The sequence below is a fragment of the Triticum aestivum genome, chromosome 5A (genome assembly GCF_018294505.1).
Source record: "Triticum aestivum cultivar Chinese Spring chromosome 5A, IWGSC CS RefSeq v2.1, whole genome shotgun sequence".
NCBI classification, from domain to species: Eukaryota; Viridiplantae; Streptophyta; class Magnoliopsida; order Poales; family Poaceae; genus Triticum; species Triticum aestivum.
The window spans coordinates 623,599,308-623,620,819 of record NC_057806.1 but is presented as its reverse complement, the minus strand read 5'-3'; the positions used below and the strand labels follow the sequence as shown (position 1 = coordinate 623,620,819).

General features: G+C 46.0%; 2 protein-coding genes across 4 annotated transcripts; one reads left to right on the top strand and one right to left on the bottom strand.

Annotated features, from left to right (window-relative positions):
• The first annotated feature begins 371 nt into the window (after nucleotides 1-371).
• On the top strand, nucleotides 372-4,997 carry LOC123105411 (bZIP transcription factor RISBZ2). 2 transcript variants are annotated; one of them, XM_044527468.1, is made up of 6 exons: nucleotides 372-931; nucleotides 2,641-2,734; nucleotides 3,189-3,387; nucleotides 3,963-4,056; nucleotides 4,146-4,271; nucleotides 4,472-4,997. In XM_044527468.1, exons 1-6 carry the CDS (start codon nucleotides 602-604, stop codon nucleotides 4,823-4,825), a joined length of 1,197 nt encoding a protein of 398 aa, XP_044383403.1. In that variant the 5' UTR covers nucleotides 372-601; the 3' UTR covers nucleotides 4,826-4,997. The 2 variants fall into 2 exon arrangements, with proteins under 2 accessions (XP_044383403.1, XP_044383404.1); XM_044527469.1 differs by having other exon boundaries at nucleotides 373-931; nucleotides 3,981-4,056.
• Nucleotides 4,998-5,483: 486 nt separating this feature from the next.
• Nucleotides 5,484-17,759, bottom strand: LOC123105410 (guanylate-binding protein 4). 2 transcript variants are annotated; one of them, XM_044527466.1, is made up of 17 exons: nucleotides 17,343-17,753; nucleotides 16,248-16,350; nucleotides 16,071-16,140; nucleotides 15,940-15,978; nucleotides 15,723-15,840; nucleotides 15,575-15,632; nucleotides 15,427-15,491; nucleotides 15,327-15,333; nucleotides 15,180-15,240; nucleotides 14,462-14,521; nucleotides 14,356-14,375; nucleotides 14,202-14,267; nucleotides 7,988-8,155; nucleotides 7,649-7,906; nucleotides 7,179-7,391; nucleotides 6,185-6,456; nucleotides 5,484-5,997 (listed from the first exon to the last, which is right to left on the bottom strand). In XM_044527466.1, the coding sequence occupies exons 1-17, from the start codon at nucleotides 17,438-17,440 to the stop codon at nucleotides 5,856-5,858; spliced, it is 1,818 nt and encodes a 605-aa protein (XP_044383401.1). In that variant the 5' UTR covers nucleotides 17,441-17,753; the 3' UTR covers nucleotides 5,484-5,855. The 2 variants fall into 2 exon arrangements, 1 of the variants encoding a protein (XP_044383401.1); XR_006450827.1 differs by lacking the exon at nucleotides 5,484-5,997 and having other exon boundaries at nucleotides 7,179-7,405; nucleotides 17,343-17,759.
• Nucleotides 17,760-21,512: the final 3,753 nt, after the last annotated feature.

Genomic DNA, 21,512 nt, shown 5'->3' with positions numbered 1-21,512 from the left:
TATTTTTTGTGTTCTTTATAGTATTATTTTGACAGTTTATGAACAGATCAGAAGTCTTTCCGAAAAATAAATAAATCGAAAAGGTAAGATAAGATAACCAAGGCTGCCCGCGCCACCGGCCTTCTAGGAAGCATCGGGAATAATGGGAGTGCAATTTATTTATAAAAAGGGAGGGCAAGAAAAATCAAAAGCTAAGATTCCCAAAAGGAGAAGAATACAAAATGAAAGAGAGAGAACAAATTCACCTTCCAAAAATCGGAAAAGGGGAGGAAATCCGCGCCGCCGCAATACCGCCGCGTGCGCCGGCGCGGAGCCGTGGACTCGTGATCGCCCGCTGAGTCACCCATTTTCCCCTTTTACCAACCAGCCAAGCCAGCCACCATCCAATCCCCGCTCCCTGTCTCTCTTCCTCCTCCCTCCCACTACCCGTCTCCCCTCTCCCCTCTGCCCCCAAGCGAGACACACGACACCGACCAGAGGGAGAAAAATTCCCGATCAAACCCTCGAATCCTCCGCGGCCTCGTGGAAATCCCACCCGCCGCAGCCTCGCCCTCCCCGCGCCGCGGTTCCGGATCAGGAAGGTCCCCCGGCGTATTCTCGCATGGAGCGCGTCTTCTCCGTCGAGGAGATCCCCGACCCCTTCTGGGGCCAGCCGTCGCCGCGGCCGGCGGCCGCTGGAGGGGGCGGCGCGGAGGGCGCGATGAACCGGTGCCCGTCCGAGTGGTGCTTCCAGAAGTTCCTCGAGGAGGCCGTGCTCGACAGCCCCGCCGCAGACCCTACCCCGATGGCCGGTGCTAGCGGGGGCGGGGCCGCGCAGGTGAAGCAGACCGCCGCTGCCGCTGCCTCGGGCGCTGTGGTGGACCCGGTGGAGTACAACGCCATGCTCAAGCAGAAGCTCGAGAAGGACCTCGCCGCCGTCGCCATGTGGAGGGTACGACCGTCAGCTCCTACCATCTTATTAGGCGTTTCGAATACTGCGGCGTGCTCCGAAATGTTTAGCCATTTTATTAGATCGGTCATTGTGGTTACCTTATACTACTAGTAATGTGATCTTATGGCGTCTGTGATCTGCAGAGCTCTGCATTGCCTGCTCGGTTCTAGGAATCTGTAGATGGTATATACTACAGTACGAGTGCTTCGGTCCCCGCCTAGGCTATGATATTGTAGCATCTGCGATCTGGATGGGTTCGGGTAAAATCTGTCTTCATAGTGCATCATCTGTACCCCAAATAACAAAAACAAAGACAAACAAAATAGTTTATCCTTATGTGTAGGCATTGGCTAGCATACAGATCACAGAATGCGTTGCGAGTTTGATGATTCTGTGAATTTCTGACTGTTTGGGCGTCCAATGCGGCCACCATTTTATCACTTTTTGGTGAGTGTTTGGATGCTCAGTTTGAATCCCTGTTGTAAAGCGGATGTGCTTGTGCTTTAGTTGGCTCTTGGCTGATGTCACCTTTATTTGTCTTCTGTCCGTTTCCAGTTTTATGATCAATGAAATTAGCTTATTTTGTATATTCTTGGGAATTATATGGGCTTTTGAGTTTTGACTTCAGCACATTAATAATTTGATTTGTTATTTAATCAGAACTTCTCTCCTTGAGTTTCCCCACTAAAGGTGTGTTCTTAAGTTGTTTGTCTTTTCCTATTACTGTTATGATATTGCAACTGTAGCCTTTTCAAAGAAGTAACCCTAAAACACTCAATCTATGGGGGGGAGACAGCCCCCTGGGGGATTTTTAGAAGGTGATGAACTCCCTTGAACACGCTCATGTGTGGAGCTGGCACTAGACGTGCCGGTGAGGGGGATTTTGTATGCGAGACCCAGGCTTTGAACCCGGGTCAGCTGCCCCACTATAGGAGGCGTTACCTGGAGCTGGATAATGTGTTCGCTTCAAAGAAATAACCCTATATTTTATTTCATTTTTTGCGAGTGAAAAACTTGTATTACTCAACCAGGAAGTTATTACAATCAGTGAGTGCTAGCTCAACTGCAATTGGCGGCCAGATCCAATCCAAGTCATGGTTCTGCCTTCCATTCTAGCAAAATTTGCTAAACTGTAACTAACCTTATTTTGAGATCGGTTAACATGAGTAATACAAGTTTCACATAGAGACATAAGGTGTCTAATTTCTTTGACAAGAGAAGCATAGATAGATCTATCTCGGTCTCGGCCTTGGATCGTCTTCACAGCTACCAGAGAATCAAGCTCAATGGCTATCAGAGACTCACTTCTCTGAAGAGCAAACGACAAACCCTCCATGCAAGAACTCAGCTCTGCTTCTAACGCTTCACGACATGAGAAAAACTGCCTACAAGCAGAGCAGATGATTTGCCCCTGTACATCACATAGCACCATGCCTGAACCAGCGCCATCCATAGCATAGGATCCGTCACAGTTCAGTTTTACCCATCCAATACTTGGAGGTGTCCATTTTATTACTCTATTATACATTGTTATTATATTTAAAAGGACAAGTAAGTTCACGTGCATTTTTTTCATTTTTAATGCATTTCTGTTATTCTGCTCATTTGTAATACTAGCTCGTGTCATTTTCGTCTGCATTTTCATTTTTTAGTGCATTTCTGTTATTCTGCTCATTTGTAATACTAGCTCATGTCATTTTCGTCCGCAGGCCTCTGGTGCCATGCCTCCAGAACGTTTTGCAGCTAATCCGTCATTGCCAAATGCAGATGTTCAGCATATAGGCACTATTAATCCCATAGGAGGTACTTATCTTCTGGTCACATCTTTGAACTAGTTAGGAACCTGCGGTAGGGAATGAACTACCATGCATACCATATTTGCTTAATGATTCTTAAATCTTTGATTTGTTACATCTTTTTTCTGATTATCATAAACATGGAAATATTCTTTTTGAAATGAACAGTGTTAAGTTGTATTTCTTGGAATTTTGTTAAAACATTTGTTTGCTGGATTGCCTGCTGGCAAGCGTGTTTATGCCCTTTTCCCCAGACCTAGGAGGGCACACTCAGTATCCTGTTTTGAGTTCTCGAAGGAAATCATCCTGTTTTTTCCTTGAGCAGATAGACTTCACAGTTTAACTGAGTAGTGTAAACCATAGTTCCCTGGCATCATGCTATGCCATGTTGTGAAACATAAATAGAAAAGCATATTCTGTGATGCTGACATGACATGTCTTGGCTTTTGGACACATATCAGGTAATGTGGTTCCAGTTCAAAACAAGCTAGCTGGTGGCGCAAGTGGGGTATTGGGTCCACAATTGGTACAAAATGCTGATGCCCTTGTAAAGCAAGCCGCTAGCTCTTCTTCGCGGGAGCAGTCAGAAGATGATGATATGGAAGGAGAAGATGAGATCACTGGGAATGGGGCCCCTACTGATCAAAGACTGCGGAGGAGGTAATCACTTTTACCTGCTTGTAATTATATGCACCATCTTGTTGTCTCATCATGCACGAATGCCCTTTTCCCTCAAGTTAGCCCTTTCTTTAGAATTTCCCCCTTGCTTAGCTCTGTCAGTTTCCAGCAGTATCATCATCTCTTTGCCGAGTAATTTGTATGGGTGTTCATATCTTGGCTATAGACATAGCTCATTGCTTATATGCTTTATGATTGTTCAATGGACAAGTAAAGGTTATTTAAAAAAGGTATCCATATCATATTTGTTAGATGACTTGTCTGATACTGACGGAGTGATTGTATCAAGTAGAATAAAAAAGATATGAATGGTCTGCTTAGTACAGGACTGAAAATGATACCACAGTTAGATGCAAGTATGCACAGCGCCCTAGGCGTATAGATTGCAGAACGGCATTTGGGTCTTTAGTAATGTCAAATTATTGAAGTGTACATCATGGTATGCTGGTTTGCACTTTAGTATGTTTTTATCGTGAATAGTGTAACTCCTGATGTTGTGCTGGGGTCTCTCTCCTCTATGACGCTATTGAGCGTCCACTTCTTGGATATTATGCTAGCTTCTTGACTGGTTCCAGGAAGCAATCCAATCGGGAATCGGCCAGGCGTTCAAGAAGCAGAAAGGCAGCTCACCTGAATGAGCTAGAAGCACAGGTCTGATAATTTACAATGTTGTTTGTTGATGGACACATGATACTGAAATTTTTGCCTTATGAATTTTTGTTGTGGTTGGCTCGTTACAGGTATCACAGTTAAGAGTTGAGAACTCCTCACTGTTAAGGCGACTTGCTGATGTTAATCAGAAATACAATGGTGCTGCTGTCGACAATAGGGTATTAAAAGCAGATGTTGAAACCTTAAGAGCAAAGGTATGCTCCTTTATTACATGCATTTTGTTCTATGCATCTGTGTCTGTTGGATCGGCTGCTTAGGCTTGTTCGAAATGACATTTCCACCTCAGACTGCACGATACCCAGTTTTTAGAGAAAGAATCTGTTGCCACTGTATCCTATAGTCTCTATGTTGGCCATTGTCTGCTCTGAACATACTTACACACCAAATTTCGCAGGTGAAGATGGCAGAGGACTCAGTGAAGCGGGTGACAGGCATGAGCGCTCTGTTCCCTGCTGGCTCCGACATGTCATCCCTCAGCATGCCCTTCACCGGCTCCCCATCAGAGGCCACCTCTGACGCGGCCGTCCCAGACGACCTCAGCGCTTACTTCTCCACAAGCGAGGCCGGAGGTAACAACGGGTACATGCCTGAGATGGCTTCCTCAGCGCAAGAGGATGACAATTTCCTCAACGAGGCCATGGATACCGGCAAGATGGGCAGACCCGATTCGCTGCATCGTGTAGCGAGCCTGGAGCACCTCCAGAAGAGGATGTGTGGCGGGCCGGCTTCGTCCGGATCGACCTCATAGGAGCAGCCAGCTCCTTGGGGCCATGAAGTCGCATGAAATTATTGTTGGGCAGACATATCTTGGTGGTGGATGTTGATAATCCTATGCTATTTGTTCTTTGGCTGTGACCTCTAGTGGCCTCGTCGCTATGTTCCTGAAACACAACAGATTTAGTAAAACTGTACGTTGTCAATGCTGCCGGGTGATTACTTTGGGTGGATGTCGTTTCTGGCAGCCTGCTTTAACATATTTTGTCTTCTTTTTTCCGACAAACAGTAAAAGTGAAAGGAAACATAACTAACATCCTCTCCTGTAGAAACTGCAGTAGCCTGAATCGACTCCATAAAATCTTTATACACGGCATAGAAACTGTTCAATGTTTGAACATTGGCAGGAAACGCACCCTGAACTTGGCAAACGTGGCTGAAGATGGCAGGAACACAAAGACTCATAGGAAATGAAAAAAAAGCACAAAATCACCAAGAGAATGTTCTCCCACCACCCTACACCAGAGCGGCAATCGTCAAGATTGCCTTGTGCAGGAACCATCAAGAGCAGTTCAGCGAATCAGGATACGGTGCAAGGTTGATTGGAAATGACGCTGTAAATGACACTACACAAGTCCCCTTTGGAGAAATGCCCAAACCAAGGGATTCCATTGCCCATCACGGCAAAAATGTAAGGTCCATCAGTCTGTTCAGAAATTATGCCCACTATGGCTTAACAAAACCAATTCATATATGAGGTTTGTTCGCAAAGCGAACAATAAACAATGAATGAGGCCGTACCTCGTAAGAAAATCCTAGCTACATAAAGCACATAAACATATTCAATGTTACAACAAACGCTAAGCGCAAGCACCAGACGCCAGAACTCCCATCTCTTCATCAGCCAAAACGAATCTGAGACGCAGCACAGGGGTTGCGGCGACCGTCATCAAAAGAAAGCCCATCCAACCGCATGGATGAAAGACGCAAAACTATCCTCTTGTTCTATCTCTTTTGGGGGTGATATTTTGTACCTCCACTTCAGAACAAAACCATGTATGTGATCAGTCTGATCTAGGGCGACTGGAGTTCTTGTGAGAGTTCTTGTACAGTGGCAGCACCGAGCGGCTGCCACGTTTCCTTCTAGCAAAGCAACGCCAGTAAAAAAGCCAAAACAATAGCAACAAGGCTATGGGGATGGCCCATCTGCAGACACAAAGGGTGGCATATTATTAGAAAAGAAGGCAGCATGCGAGATAATATATGGTTGCTATTGTATATTTATTACTCCCTCTGTCCCAGAATAAGAACGTTTTTGACACTATGCTAGTGTTAAAAACGTTCTTATATTTTGGGACGGAGGGAGTACATTACATGGGGATGAAAGACCTACCTGTCCAGATCGAGAAGTGGACTGTACACGATGGTTTCCCAGGATGAAACGATTATGTGCCAAGCTGGATTATAGTACAGCGATTCTGCTGACCAGAACATTCTTGTATATGTCTCCAGGAAGATAAACATTACCCATGCAGCAATTTCAAGTAGAAAGAACTTGATCACAAAGCGCCCAAGCACGACCATGACCAGAGCAAAAGTCACCAACCAATTGAAGAGCTTGTTATTGTATTCCTTGATGAAAAGAGCACGAGATTTGAGGAGCATCTGAATGCAATACCAAATTAGAGTGTAGTTAGATAAAGATTATAAGTTTCAAAGAGTTGAAGCAGCCTCTAGATTGACAAGGAAAGCCAGAACATAACAATTTGCAGAATCTGTGATGCGCTGTTATGTTATGATCCAAATTCCCGGAGTTTGTAACTTCCCCCGGTATACTAAAGATTTGCTGGCTGGCGCCTGTGGTTCTTTCCCCTTCGTGTTGGAGGGGTGTTCCACGTTAAATCCTTGTGTCCATGTGTTTGATTTCGTTCTTCATCGTGTTCGATTGCATGTCATATCTCTAACATGCACCATGATTTTGAAGCATGGCATATCGAAAAGCTGATTCAACGTGTGAGGGTTTAAATGACGGATGCAAAGAGCTGAAGCACAAGTTTTATTTTGGGATGTTTCTCAAGACTTAATGTTATGCATCTAGTTCATTAGTTTGCATGGTTCTTCTGCTATTCAAGGAACCAGTAACGATGCGATATAAGGTCACAAATATTAGCCTTACCCATGGGAGAAAATGTTACCAATATGGAAATGCCTGAATCTCTAGCATGATAGCTAGATGAGATGAAATATGATACTGGGCAATGAGATGAAATATGATACTGGGCAATGAACGAGTGGTAGAAAGAGTTCAATAATTGACCATAAATGTGCATAGGTGCTGCTGTATCCACTTGTCATGCAAAGTACTATGTTTGGAATAAAAGACAGACCTTTGACATCCTATGATCATATCTTTCCTTTGCAGGCCCCACACATTCCATTACAAAAGTCCGATTGCAGTAAAAAAAACCTGCATTGAACTTTGCCATGGAAGGAAGTTTCAAGACTTGAAGGTGATCCATTTGATCTTCACATTCCGAGAAACGTGCTTCGCAAAGCTTGGACGATTGATACTCATTAGCTAGAAGGAAGTTTTTGTACACCTACAAGGTACACCCTGTAAGTATGTAAATATATTATCTTGAGTGGAAGTTTATTACAAGGCATGTAAGAAATGGCACAAAAAGGAATGCAAAACAACAAAAAGATTTGAGAATCCACATGTAGATCTGTATCACCATAGTACATATCAAAGGAGCATTTTATGATTCATTCTGAAGTGCATCAAAACAATACCATTTGGAGACTACGTGCATTTAAATATCCGTTACATTAGAACAACATAGAACTATTAACGAACCTTTGTAATCTCATCTTCAAGCTTGAGGATTGACTGTACAGCATGATGCTTACCAAAGTGCTGTTTATCAAACAGCAATTTGGCTTCGCCATTCGCCACCTCATGAATTTGCTGCAGTTTCTCTACTGGTACAGGTAGACGTAAGCCCTCCAGTTTTTCCTTATATACCTTCAGACAGCGTTCAAGAATAGCCTTGTTGAAAATTTCAACAAGAGATCCTGTTGATGGAATCTCTCCTTTATTCAAAGCTTCAAGTATCTGAAGCATAAGAGGAACAATTATTCTAAGAAACTAATTTATCAGATTTACGTCAACAGCAACCACATCAAGTATCTTTACCTGCTGCAGAAAGGACACAAATTCCTTTCCATTGAGAGTTTTTCCCTGCACAAATTTAGGTTTAATGATGGATCCAACAACCTGCTTCAATTGCTCTCGCCTTGTAACGTATAACGGCTCAAGCTCTTTGTCCTCCATGTCGCATAGCTTTGTTCTTTGTAGATGAGGCTGTAAATAACACCAGCGCCATTGATTTAAAAATAGGATATCACAAGCAAACTTCAGAAAGAGTTCCTAAAATCAAGTTCTCAATGTAGGTTTTTTAGAAGTTGTACCAAAAGCTCAAAACTGAATTTTCCCAAGCAACTTTGCCAAGACCCTCTTGAAAACGGTTTTATTTTTGAAACTGGAGTATGGTGATAAGTTTCACTTTAAATAAATGTTTCGGACCCAAGCTTCTGAAATAACCTTCCACATGACAAATTTCAAAATAGATGTTCAAAATAAAAATTTGAAAACAAGCTTGTAGGAATACTAACTCCGCCTATGTTGTCTCAACATAGCCGGTCCCAAGCCCGGGTAAAGGAGGAGGGTTGTGATAGGCTTGGCGAGCCGACGTAAAAACTCAGCCACACTTATGGAGATGAAACCCCCCAAAAAAATCATTGGGGCATAACCCTCTCAGCGACGCACCACATTGAAACCCGGGTGTTGTGTCAAATGGGCAAGGGCCAGGCCGTCACCCCCTCCCCTCCGGTGGCGCGCCGTATCCTCTGGTTTCGAGTCGTTCAACTAGTCGCGACTAGTCGACGAGTCGCTGCTCCAGGTTCGACTCAGACTCTCGACTCGACTCCTGGCATGAGTCGAGCGACTAGTCTCGAGTAGTCACGACTAGTCGCTCTTTCTGGGTCGAGCGACTCACTTAAATTGAGCCCAACTGTTATATGTTTTGTTTACAGTATGGGCCGGCCCATCTCCCCTGGAAACCTAGATCGATCATCCCCCACCTCCCCTCGATCCAACCCTCTCCAGCCGCCACCCCTGGTTGCCCCTGCTGCTGTTCTGCTCCTACCCTCCTATGGTGTGCTCCTACCCTCCTTCCCTGCTACTGTTGTTCTCCTCCCCTCCCCTGGTTGCTGCTCCTGCTATTGTGCTCCTCCCCTTGTTGTTGCTGCTGCTGAGCACTTGTGCTCCTCCCCTGGCTGCTGCTTAACTCACGTCGACTCGTCGCCATGTCGACTCATCGACCATGAGTCTAGACTAGTCTAGAGTCGCCCCCCTGAGCGACTCTCGACTCATCAACTCGAAAACATTGGCCGTATTTTGATCTGGATACGGTGTCAAGTGGGCGAGGATCCGGTTGTCGCATGCTTAGTGGCGCGCTACATTGGCGCCCGGATGTAGTGGAAATGAGCAAGGGTCTTCGCATTTGACTCGACGAGTGCAAAGGGTAAGGAAGCTAGCCGAGCCTAGGAGGATCCGCTTAGGTAGCTGGAACGTAGGGTCTCTGACAGGGAAGCTTCGAGAGCTAGTCGATGCAACGGTGAGGAGAAGTGTTGATATCCTTTGCGCCCAAGAAACCAAATGGAGGGGTTAGAAGGCAAAGGAGGTGGAGGATACCGGCTTCAAGCTGTGGTACACGGGGACGTCTGCAAAAAGAAATGGCGCGGGCATCTTGATCAACAAGAGCCTCAAGTATGGAGTGGTAGACGTCAAGAGACGTGGGGACTGGATTACCCTGGTCAAGCTGGTGGTTGGGGACTTAGTTCTCAATGGTATCAGCGTGTATGCCCCGCAAGTAGGCCACAATGAGAACACCAAGAGGAAGTTATGGGAAGGCCTGAAGGACATGGTTAGGAGTGTACCGACTGGCGAGAAGCTCTTCATAGGAGGAGACCTCAATGGCCACAAGGGTACATCTAACACAGGTTTTGAAGGAGTGCATGGGGGCTTTGGCTATGGCATGAGGAATCAAGGAGAAGATGTCTTGAGCTTTGCTCTAGCCTATGACATGATCGTAGCTAACACCCTCTTTAAAAAGAGAGAATCACATCTCGTGACTTTTAGTAGTGGCCAACAATCTAGCCAAATTGATTTCATCCTCTCGAGAAGAGAAGATAGGCGTGCGTGCCTAGATTGTAAGGTGATACCTAGAGAGAGTGTTGTCCCTTAGCATAAGCTGGTGGCCGCTGACTTCCGCTTTCGGATCCGTGTCCAGCGGGATAAGTGTGCCAAAGTCGATAGGACGAAGTGGTGGAAGCTCAAGAGGGAGGTAGCTCAGGCGTTCAAGGAGAGGGTCATTAAGGAGGGCCCTTGGGAGGGAGGGGATGCGGACAATGTGTAGATGAAGATGGCGACTTGCATTCGTAAGGTGGCCTCGGAGGAGTTTGGAGTGTCCAGGCAAAGGAGAAGCGAAGCTAAGGATACCTGGTGGTGGAATGATGATGTCCACAAGGCGATTAAGGAGAAGAAAGATTGTTTCAGACGCCTATACCTGGATAGGAGTGCAGACAACATAGAGAAGTACAAGATGGCGAAGAAGGCCGCAAAGCGAGCTGTCAGTGAAGCAAGGGGTCGGGCGTATGAGGACCTCTACCAACGGCTAGGCACGAAGGAAGATGAAAGGGACATCTATAAGATGGCCAAGATCCCCGAGAGGAAGACGGGGGATGTTGGCCAAGTCAGATGCATCAAGAACGAAGCAGACCAACTCCTGGTTAAGGACGAGGAGATTAAGCATAGATGGCTGGAGTACTTCGACAAGTTGTTCAATGGGAAGAATGAGAGTTCTACCGTTGAACTGGACGACTCCTTTGATGAGACCAACATGCATAGAGTCTGAGGTCAAGGAGGCTTTAAAAAGGATGAAAGGAGCCAAGGTGATGGGCCCTGATTGTATCCGCATTGAGGTGTGGAAAGGCCTCGGGGACATAGCGATAGTATGGCTAACCAAGCTTTTCAACCTCATTTTTCAGGCAAACAAGATGCCAAAAGAATGGAGACGGAGTATATTAGTACCAATCTTCAAGAACAAGGGGGATGTTCGGAGTTGTATTAATTACCATGGAATCAAGCTGATGAGCCATACAATGAAGCTATGGAAGAAAGTCATTGAGCACCGCTTAAGAAGAATGACAAGCGTGACCACAAATCAGTTTGGTTTCATGCCTGGGAGGTCGACCATGGAAGCCATTTTCTTGGTACGACAACTTATGGAGAGATACAGGGAGCAAAAGGACTTGCATATGGTGTTCATTGACTTGGAGAAGGCCTATGATAAGATATTGCAGAATGTCATGTGGTGAGCCTTGGAAAAACACAAAGTCCGAGCAAAGTACATTACCCGCATCAACATCAAGGACATGTACGATAATGTTGTGACAAGTGTTCGAACAAGTGATGTCGACACTGATGACTTCCCGATTAAGATAGGACTGCATCAGGGGTCAGCTTTGAGCCCTTGTCTTTTTTCCTTGGTGATGGATGAGGTCACTAGGGATATACAAGGAGATATCCCATGGTGTATGCTCTTTGCGGATGATGTGGTGCTAGTTGACGATAGTCGGACGGGGGTAAATAGGAAGTTAGAGTTATGGAGACAAACCTTGGAATCAAAAGGGTAGGCTTAGTAGAACTAAAATCGAGTACATGATGTGCGGTTTCAGTACTACTAGGCGCGAGGAGGTTAGCCTTGATGGGCATGTGGTGCCTCGGAAGGACACCTTTCGATATTTGGGGTCAATGCTGCAAAAGGATAGGGGTATTGATGAAGATGTGAACCATCGAATCAAAGCCAGATGGATGAAGTGGCGCCAAGCTTCTGGCATTCTCTGTGACAAGAGAGTGCCACAAAAGCTAAAAGGCAAGTTCTAAAGGATGGCGGTTTGACCCAAAATGTTGTATGGCACTGAGTGTTTGCCGACTAAAAGGCGACGTGTTCAACAGTTAGGTGCAGCAGAGATGCGTATGTTGAGATGGATGTGTGGCCACACGAGGAAGGATCAAGTCCGGAATGATGATATACAAGATAGAGTTGGGGTAGCACCAATTGAAGAGAAGCTTGTTCAACATCGTCTGAGATGATTTGGGCATATTCAACGCAGGCCTCCAGAAGCTCCAGTGCATAGCGGACGGCTAAAGCGTGCAGAGAATGTCAAGAGAGGTCGGGGTAGACCGAATTTGACATGGAAGGAGTCCGTAAAGAGAGATCTGAAGGACTGGAGTGTCACCAAAGAACTAGCTATGGACAGGGGTGTGTGGAAGCTTACTATCCATCTGCCTAAACCATGAGTTGGTAGCGAGATCTTATGGGTTTCACCTCCAGCCTACCCAACTTGTTTGGGACTAAAGGCTTTGTTGTTGTAAGCTTGTAGGAATACTCATTAAAAAAGTTAAGTTCTGAAATAATTTATGAGATTTTCCCTCCAGCAAGGTTTACGAGTCGACGAGTCGTTCCAAGGTAGAGTCTATACATGGTACTGTAGTACTCAGCTACTAATACCTAGTGGTAGTATGTAGTATATACTAACAGTACAGTATGCAATAAAACCAGCCACTGTCTAAATAATTGAGCCATGCAGTGTTCTGGGCCCAAATGGGTATGCAATAGGACCAGCCACTGTCTAAATACTAGCCCAGCACCACGCAGCACCCCCCAGCCGGCACATTTGGGCCCAAATGGGCCAGCTGGGGGTCGGGGTAGACCGAATTTGACATGGTGCATAGCGGACGGCTAAAGCGTGCAGAGACTGTCAAGAGAGGTCGGAGTAGACCGAATTTGACATGGAAGGAGTCTGTAAAGAGAGATCTGAAGGATTGGAGTATCACCAAAGAACTAGCTATGGACAGGGGTGTGTGGAAGCTTACTATCCATGTGCCTGAACCATGAGTTGGTAGCGAGATCTTATGGGTTTCACCTCTAGCCTACCCAACTTGTTTGGGACTAAAGGCTTTGTTGTTGTAAGCTTGTAGGAATACTCATTAAAAAAGTTAAGTTCTGAAATAATTTATGAGATTTTCCCTCCAGCAAGGTTTACGAGTCAACGAGTCGTTCCGAGGTAGAGTCTATACATGGTACTGTAGTACTCAGCTACTAATACCTAGTGGTAGTATGCAGTATATACTAACGATACAGTATGCAATAAAACCAGCCACTGTCTAAATAATTGAGCCATGCAGTGTTCTGGGCCCAAGTGGGTATGCAATAGGACCAGCCATTGTCTAAATACTAGCCCAGCACCGCGCAACACCCCCCAACTGGCCCATTTGGGCCCAAATGGCCAGCCTACTTAGCTCCCAGCCACTGGAACCCTAGCTCCCGACCTCTCCAATCGCCGCCGCCAGCGTAATCACGCACGGGAGCACGCACGCATGCGACCCGCGCCTTCCGCCGGTCCCGGCCGCTGCCGAGCCCGCCGACCACTGCCATGCCTCCTCCTTTCCTCTCCTCTCTCTCTTCCTTCTCTCTTATCTCAAGGCCCCGCGCCCCTATGGGTCAGGCCATGGCCGCCGCCTGAGCACGAGCTCCGGCCGGCCGCCGCACCTGGTTGCGCCATCCGCCGTCCCGGCGGTGGGTGGCGGCGGCGGTGGCAAGGCAGTGGGTACTGGCGGCGCCTCGTCCCAGCTAAGGCAGCTCTCTTTTTTGAGTCTCTCGACTCGTATATGTCGACTAGTCCAGACTAGTCGGACTAGTCCAGACTAGTCGTCGACTAGTCCATCCACGGCTTGACTCGTATTTGTAGTCTACACGAGAAAATGAGTCGACATCCACTCTGCGATTCGTAGACTAGTCGAGCGACTAGTCTAGACTAGTCGTTCGACTCGTAATCGTTGCCCTCCAGTGATGCATTTATAAAGATAAGTTAACAAAATGGACCTAGAAAAATACTAAGTCTCTAGATGTGTTTAGAATGACTTCTATAAAAAAAAGTTGAAGCTAAATTTTTTTAAAGGTAGTGCCAGAGCCATGAGTTGGTTGCGAGATCTTATGGGTTTCACCTCTAGCCTACCCCAACTTGTTTGGGACTAAAGGCTTTGTTGTTGTTGTTGTTGTTGTAGTTCAGGAATACGGTTTTAGCATATTTTTTGCAACTACATTCCAGAAGAGGAACTTTGCAAGCAATCATTCAAAGAATTTGTGCTCTCAACTGTATTTTCTGATGGGAGGTTTTATATGAGAAAATAAGCTTCATAAACAAGAATAGAAGATCTTTAAGCTAGCTAATGGCTATCTTAACTAAAGTTTGATCCTAGGTCAAATTTAGCATAAATGCACCTGGGGCAAGCTAAAAGCAGTGCTGTTGTTTCCCATAATTGCCAAAGAATCTCTGATTTGATTGACCTAAAAACACATTAGGAAAAAGAAACTGTATGAGAGTTCTGATTTCGATATCTTTTGTAAGATATTGTAGACTCATAGATAACTGTACCTCGTCAATATATTTGTTCCCTGAAGAAATAGATACAACAAAAAAGCATGTCAGTTGTACTATACGTAATAACTTTCTCTGCTAAAACATCATTAATTGGACTGACCATTATCATTAGGTACCCGCTGGAGGGCTTCATTGACCATTTGCTGAACTGATTTTCCTTCTGCTCAAAAAATTTAGTACTGTGAGAGGACATTTCTATCTGATAATACAATAGTAAGCAAAATATCAGATACTTGAGACAGATGGTAAGGAAAGTGCATAACTCACGTGATTATTTTGACTAACACTAGCGCCACATCATCTAATACGCAGCAGAATGTTAACAACTTCAATAAAAAACATTGATACCACCACAGTGGTAAATAACCCTAAATAACATATCAATATGTTGTCACAAAATTTTACTGGATATATCGAAAGGCTCAACTGATCAACTCTACTTAGATTGTACAGTCTCACCATAAGTCAAGTACAATGTATTGTTTGTCCAAATTAAACCTACACAATCTCATAAACAGGCAAGCCTATTGGGATACAGGAAGGAAATGAATGATATGTTATTACTCATAGTGCAATAACTGATGTTGCATGAATAACAGCCCACAGTTTTCTGTTCTATCAATTCTGTCTAACAAACTGGTGTAAGCTATGCTTGTTGAACCCTATTAACATGTTGCTAAAATGGTCATATACTTGTATGTGGTTTATCACATGCTATACAGAATAATGGCCATTAGTCATATATACTTGTTAGGTTCAGACACTAGCTCTATTTTTCTCGTCATACTCACAGAACAACTATTAAATAGGTAACTTACGCAGGAAATCCCTCTGGATAAGCCAGAGAAGCTTTGCTGGCTCAAAGGCAATCTCTTCCCCCTGATGCAATTCAGAACAAGAAGCTCTGTTAATAGTTATACATATTCCTATTATGCTGATATAGATTCAAGAAAAGTGAATATTACCTTCACTCTGCTCGCCACAATTAGCAAACGAAATTTCAAGGGAAAATGTCAGTGTTAGAAAAGATTAAATTGCAAATAAGAACAGAAAGAGAAAACAAACCTTCCATAGAATTCTTCGGCTATTTCAACAGCAAATGAGAGCCTCGATATATCAGCTTCACGCACCTGCAATGTGCAGAGTCGCGATAAAATAAAATTACATGCGCCACAGAGAGAGAGAGAGAGAGAGAGAGAGAGAGAGAGAGAACCGTCTCAGGAAGGTTATAGATAAGCACAGAACTTAAGACTGTTGCCAACGCAAATATCCTGCCCAAAGAAAAACAATCCAACACGGTATGATTTTCAGTCCTAGAAAAAGATCAGAAAAAGGCATACAGCACACATCTGAGCACAAACCTATCGTCGTATACATTGGACTTTCCAACACTCTCAAATCCTTCTGTGTCAAGATAAAGGACAGATACTTTGGTGCCATCAACATCCATCTCAACAGGTTTACCCCAAATCCATATACCTGCAATAAGAGAACAGGTATGATCATAAGTTTATAAACTTCCCTCAGCAAATGGACAATACAGCTACAAGAACATGATTTCGCAACAAAAAAAGTCACCTTTCGTTTTAGTATCCCGCATATGGCCAACTCCAAAACCTGCCTCATCAAGTTTATTAATTTATTGTTAGTCCTGGAATGCATCTCATCAAATCCATGGCTAATACTAGGAGGAGCCAAGCAGCATCTACCTTTATCACATGATAAGGAGAGAAGTTGGTTCAGGAGAAAAGACTTTCCAGATCGATATGGACCAATGACCTGTGTTGGCCAAACAATTCAGCAGACATAAGATGGTGCTTTGGCTTTTTTCAAAAATGAAAATTGAGGAAGGATATAAGATCTTCCAAATAATAATCCAAACTTACACCAACAATAGCGATAGGATTTTCGATCCTCCGGATGGCCTCAAGACCTTGTTCCGACAGACGGAGTTTAGTGTGGCCATAATCTGGCTCCACAATTGGAAACCTGCACAGGCGTACCTGGTTAATACTCAACAGGTATCCAATTCGATAGAAGTCTAGCAGATGATGAGCACAGCTATGTTTTTCATCATTTTACAGAATGTTCACAAGCATATTCGTAAATGAAGTTGTCTGCTTCAGGGTTCAATTACTAAGAAAGAACCCTATCCAGTGCTCCCAATGAAACCTTCAGTGTGGTTCCACACTCAATACCATACAAATTGTGGGTGACTGGGTGTTCAGTGTATCATCATCTAAGAAGAATCATCGTTCCATAAAAGAAAAAAAAGGATGACCTTCTAACTAATCTAGCAATGTCCGATGGAGACTACAAGATATCAGGACCTAATGCTTCACATCACTAAACTGGAAGCAGAGAAGTAAACGAAACAAGGAGAACTATTCATCAATAATCAGCTCTGAAGCAAGCATAATTCATCAAATCAGCCAATGTCGAACCCAAGCTCAATTTTGAGCTCAGCTCCAAAGTTGCGACAGTTGCAACTATTCACAAGTATCAGTAACAAAAAGACCTTGCCCAGGTAGTGTAGCAGCCACATCTTAGCTTCCATGCACAAGTGACGATGTACCAACCACATATTATTCCTCGACATCTCACCTAACTTTGTATCTAATGAATGGAAACATGAGAAGCACATGACCTGAAACAAGGTGGGGACTGAAGAACAAAGAGACAGCAAACAGAATTAGCATTGCAGGAAACGCGGAGCGCTTTCCCATTCTTACTCTAGGACACCGTAACATCCCGTTGTGTTGCGTGTATCAGCAAAAGCATTGACGGTTCCACCAATAAGCGCAAGCAAACACGCATAACGAGCTAGCACTAGACGCAACGTCGCATTGTGCAATCCAACGCAAAATAATCAGCTCGACACCCCCTGGGCGCAGCACGGTCAACGCAATCGACAGCACCGACAGACAGAGCAAGCGAGCGAGCAGGCAGGGAAAAACAGGGCGCAGGAGAGCGGGACTCACGCGCGCTCGAGCTCGTCGGGATCGGGATCTCCGGCAGCGGCCGCGGCGAGCCAGAGCAGCGCCACCGCGCAGATCCCCGGGGCCCACCGGCGCCCCATCCCCGCCTCCCGGCCGGCCTCAGATCTCCGCGCGCGCGCCCCAATGCGGAGCTCCAATGGCCCGCGGGAGCGGGGGGGCGCCGCCGTCAGCTGGACCCCGTCAAGCCGGCTCCGCGCGGCCCGGGACGGGATCCAAGAATGGGCGGAGCGGGAGCTAGCGGGCGGTGGGGATCTGATCCGGGGCTCTCGGCGCACGGGGGGGTGGTAGCGTCGGCGAGGGGGAACTGGTTGGTGGGGGTGACGACGACGAGGTCGCTGGCTGGCTCGATCGAGGCGAGGGGGGAGGTGGAAGATTTTCGGGGAGAGGGAAGGAAATCAAATGTGATTAATGCCGTCGTTATTAACCCCGCTTGTTTAAGGCGCGCTCGCTGTCTGTTGATGCCTCGTGCGCGTGACGTTTCTTTTTCCGGGGCCCGCGCGTCGGGGGCGTCGCGAGCACGGCTCCGACGACCTCGCGGCACGTTTCGCCGGGCGGGCCCGCGCGGCAGTGACGCTGTAGTAACACGGGGTGCCTGTTAGAGATTCCGGCACGTTCGGTTGACTTGTCTGCCTGATGCAGATAAAAGATGCTACGTGCCCCCCTCCCGTTAAAAGAAAATTGTCGCGTGCCTCTACAAACTTTTTTTTAACACGATACAATCGTAAATCGTTCAGAGTACAAAACTTCTGATCTCTACTCCTAATGACGAGTTTTTTGAGCATCAGTACAGACACAAGCGCTCATATACACGCGCATACACTCACCCCTATGAACGCATACACACACACTCTACCTCTATGAGCATCTCCGAGAGACTGAGCTGGCATATCATCTTGAGATTTATGAAGTCACCGTAGACGCCTCGTCATCGACGGGAACGTCTCCTCCCACTGAAAGCGCATCGCCGGAAATCCTAAAATAAATCCAGGAATAATGCGAACACCAGGGTGTGAACCCTGGTGGGTTGGGGATACCACTGTCCACCTAATCAACTCAACCACAGGTTGATTCGCTACTCCTAATGACGAGTTGGTGAATAGTCTCCGCGATTTATTTTTGTTGGTTTTTTTGTCTCTCCTCCCACCACTCCTCCCACCCTGGTCCATCGGTTCATTTTTCTTTCCACTCTTTATTACAACCAGAACTTTCCTGGCGTATAACAGATCACGGATCTAACTTCCTTAAATTATGCAAATCAATCGATTCCTTTTATTGATTCAATTTGTTTTAGAAAACAAATAACAGATTTTCAGGAAACAAATAATACATTCTAATCTAACTTTCCTAATTTATCTAAATCAATCGATTTCTCTTATTAGTGAAATTTGTTTTAGGAAACAAATAACAGACACGTCACAACTTTCCTCCCAATAAATAGGTTCTTAACATTTGCAAACTTTCCTAATCAGACACGTCACAAACGGGCAGGTACTGATATCACGTTATCAAACAATAAAATCCCATTTGCATAGAAATCAGTTCAAAAATCCTAACTTTCCTAATTTTTTACCTTTCCTTAACAACAACCAATATTTCCTATGTTTTCCACCTATTGAAGGAAATCACCCCTCCATCGATATTACCATTTTTTGGTCTCCGGGTTATGATTTTTTTTTGCGATTCTTTCCAATTGTGACCTCTCCTTCCACTCCGGCTCCTTCTCGCATAAACACCTCCACCACAGCCAGGTGACACCACCCCAGACCTCCTGCCTCTCCACACCTTCTCCGCCACCTCCTTCTCGTACTCCATTAACAATCCCTCCGCCATATTTGTCCACGGCGGTGTCGAGGGCATGGCGCAGCAGCGTACCAGCGGTAGAGCAGCGCATGGCAGCAGGAAGCAGCACGCAGCACGCGAGGCGAGCGGCCGACGATGGAGGGCAGAGATGCGGCTGGCGTGGCTGAGGGGGCGGTCGGCAAAAGATGGCCACGATTGGAGGCGGCACGAGGCAAGGGCGCGACAGCGGGGCGAGCGAAGGGGTAGGCGGCAGCAGACGGGGCGAATGCAGCCAGTGAGAGTGTGGTGCGCGGCCAGGGTATGTGTCGCGTGGGACACAGTGTTGCGGTGGCTGCGGTGAGCGTGACGGCAGCGGCGGGCGCTACCGACGCGATGTAGCACGGGCGTGGCATGGAGAGGGAGTGGCCCCGCGGGCGCGGAAGAAGAGCGGCAGGCTCGGGCATGGGCGTGCATAGGAGCGGGCATGTGCCACGGGGTCAATCCGAGGAGCTCGGTGGCTACCCCTGCAATGTCTATGGCGGATGGCGGTTCTCGGCCACGGCGAAATACCTAACGAGAGCAAACGAGAGGGGAAATAGGGGAAAGGCAAGAGGAGATCATGGCGGTGTCAATGGCGCCCTAGGGGAAGACATGAGAGCTCGGGGCGGCGCGGATCGAACGGCAATGTCGCGGTGGCCCAAGGTTGAGGAAGACGGCAGCGACGTCGATGTGGGGGTGCTGGACTTGATCTCGTTGGTGCAGACGAAGTAGCGAAGGCGTTCGGAGCTCCTCGACAAGCTCCTAGCCCGCAGGGAGGGTAGTGGCCGTGTGGACGGGGTCGGTCATGGTGGTTGTGGCATCTAACGTCGTCCAGATCGACGGGGTCGAGCGAGCGAGGAGGAGAAGTGGATTTGAGAGGGGGCGTCGAGGAGGAGTGAGGCCATGGGGGTAGGAAAGGCAGGGCGTCACCCTTATCCATTCCCCTTTGATGCCAGCGAGGTGGTACGGCAGGAGCCCGGCTCTGTAGCGACACGGCTCGGGGAACAGGAGAAGACGACCGCGCGGGGACTGGATCGCTGAGCCGGTTCGGTTGCAAGGCCCGGGGGGCAGGGCGAATCCCCTTTTACATCGTCCTTTTGGTTTTTCAATGTATTCTAATATGTTTCTCCTTTTTAACACCGTTTTCAATTTATTCTTATCAACTAAATGATCTCTACTCCTAATGTCTTAGTTGGTAGTCTCCGTTCCGGGTTTATTTTCGTCCCATCTCCCCTGTTTTTTTCGTCCTCTCTCCCACCTCCCAATTTCTTGTAGGTGCTTCTCAAGCTGGAGGACAACATATTAGTCAAGACATTATGGATCCTCATTGATGTTTATCTCTCGTCTGCACTTATTTTGTTTGCTCCAATTCTATATATTCTCATGAGTAGATAAGGGGTAAGCATGTGCAATGTAGTTCCTTTTTCTACATATGGTGATTGATTTCTTCTTTGGTAACCCAACTAACGGATGGTAATCAATCTTCAAATATCAAAACCAAACGTACAAGACAACAATCAATTCACGTATCACAATCAGATTCTTCTTTGGTACCCAGCTTAACTCACGGATGGTAATCAATCTTCAAACAAAGGAAACAATCACCGTCGTTTACCTCTCGTTAATGTTACATGAAAATAACGCTGAGAATTTAGATGTATTGTTTGTCATGGAGCTGTGGCTGGCCGATTACATGAAATTAATTCCCTCAGTTGTGGTGGCAAATATAATACACATAATCCATATTGTTATGCACTAGCGCGTGTGCGTGTGAAGTAGATGGATTATGGTCCCATACCTAATAAGATGGATATGTGTGTGTTAGAGAGAGCGAGAGAGAGAAGGGGAGAGGGAGGAGAGAGTGCGGAAGAGGGAGGGAGAGGGTGTGTGTGTGAGAATTTGATGGTAAAAAAGGTCGTCAATGTCACTTAATATGTACGAGAATATTAAATGTAATATTAACATAATTGATATTGAACTCTTAAATTTAATGTGGCCCCGTTGCAACGCACAGGTGTTCTTCTAGTAAAAGTAGTTTTAGACGGGTACGAGAAGTTCTCGAGTTAGTTTTTTTTTTCAATGCACTCCGCCCTATGGCTCCCCAAAAATCAAGTAGAACATAATACGAAGAAGTTTATTGACCGTGAAGCTATCACAAATGCTTAACTAAATCATCACGGAGTTGTTCATGACCTACGCGGTTTTCCATCCGATGCATTTCAACAAATTTCTGGAGTCGTCCTTCATCCCTCTACGGCTAAGCATGTGCTATATAAATTTGTTCCTCTCATTCTCATAGTTTCCCGCTCGTTCTTTATGATCGTGGTATGCAAG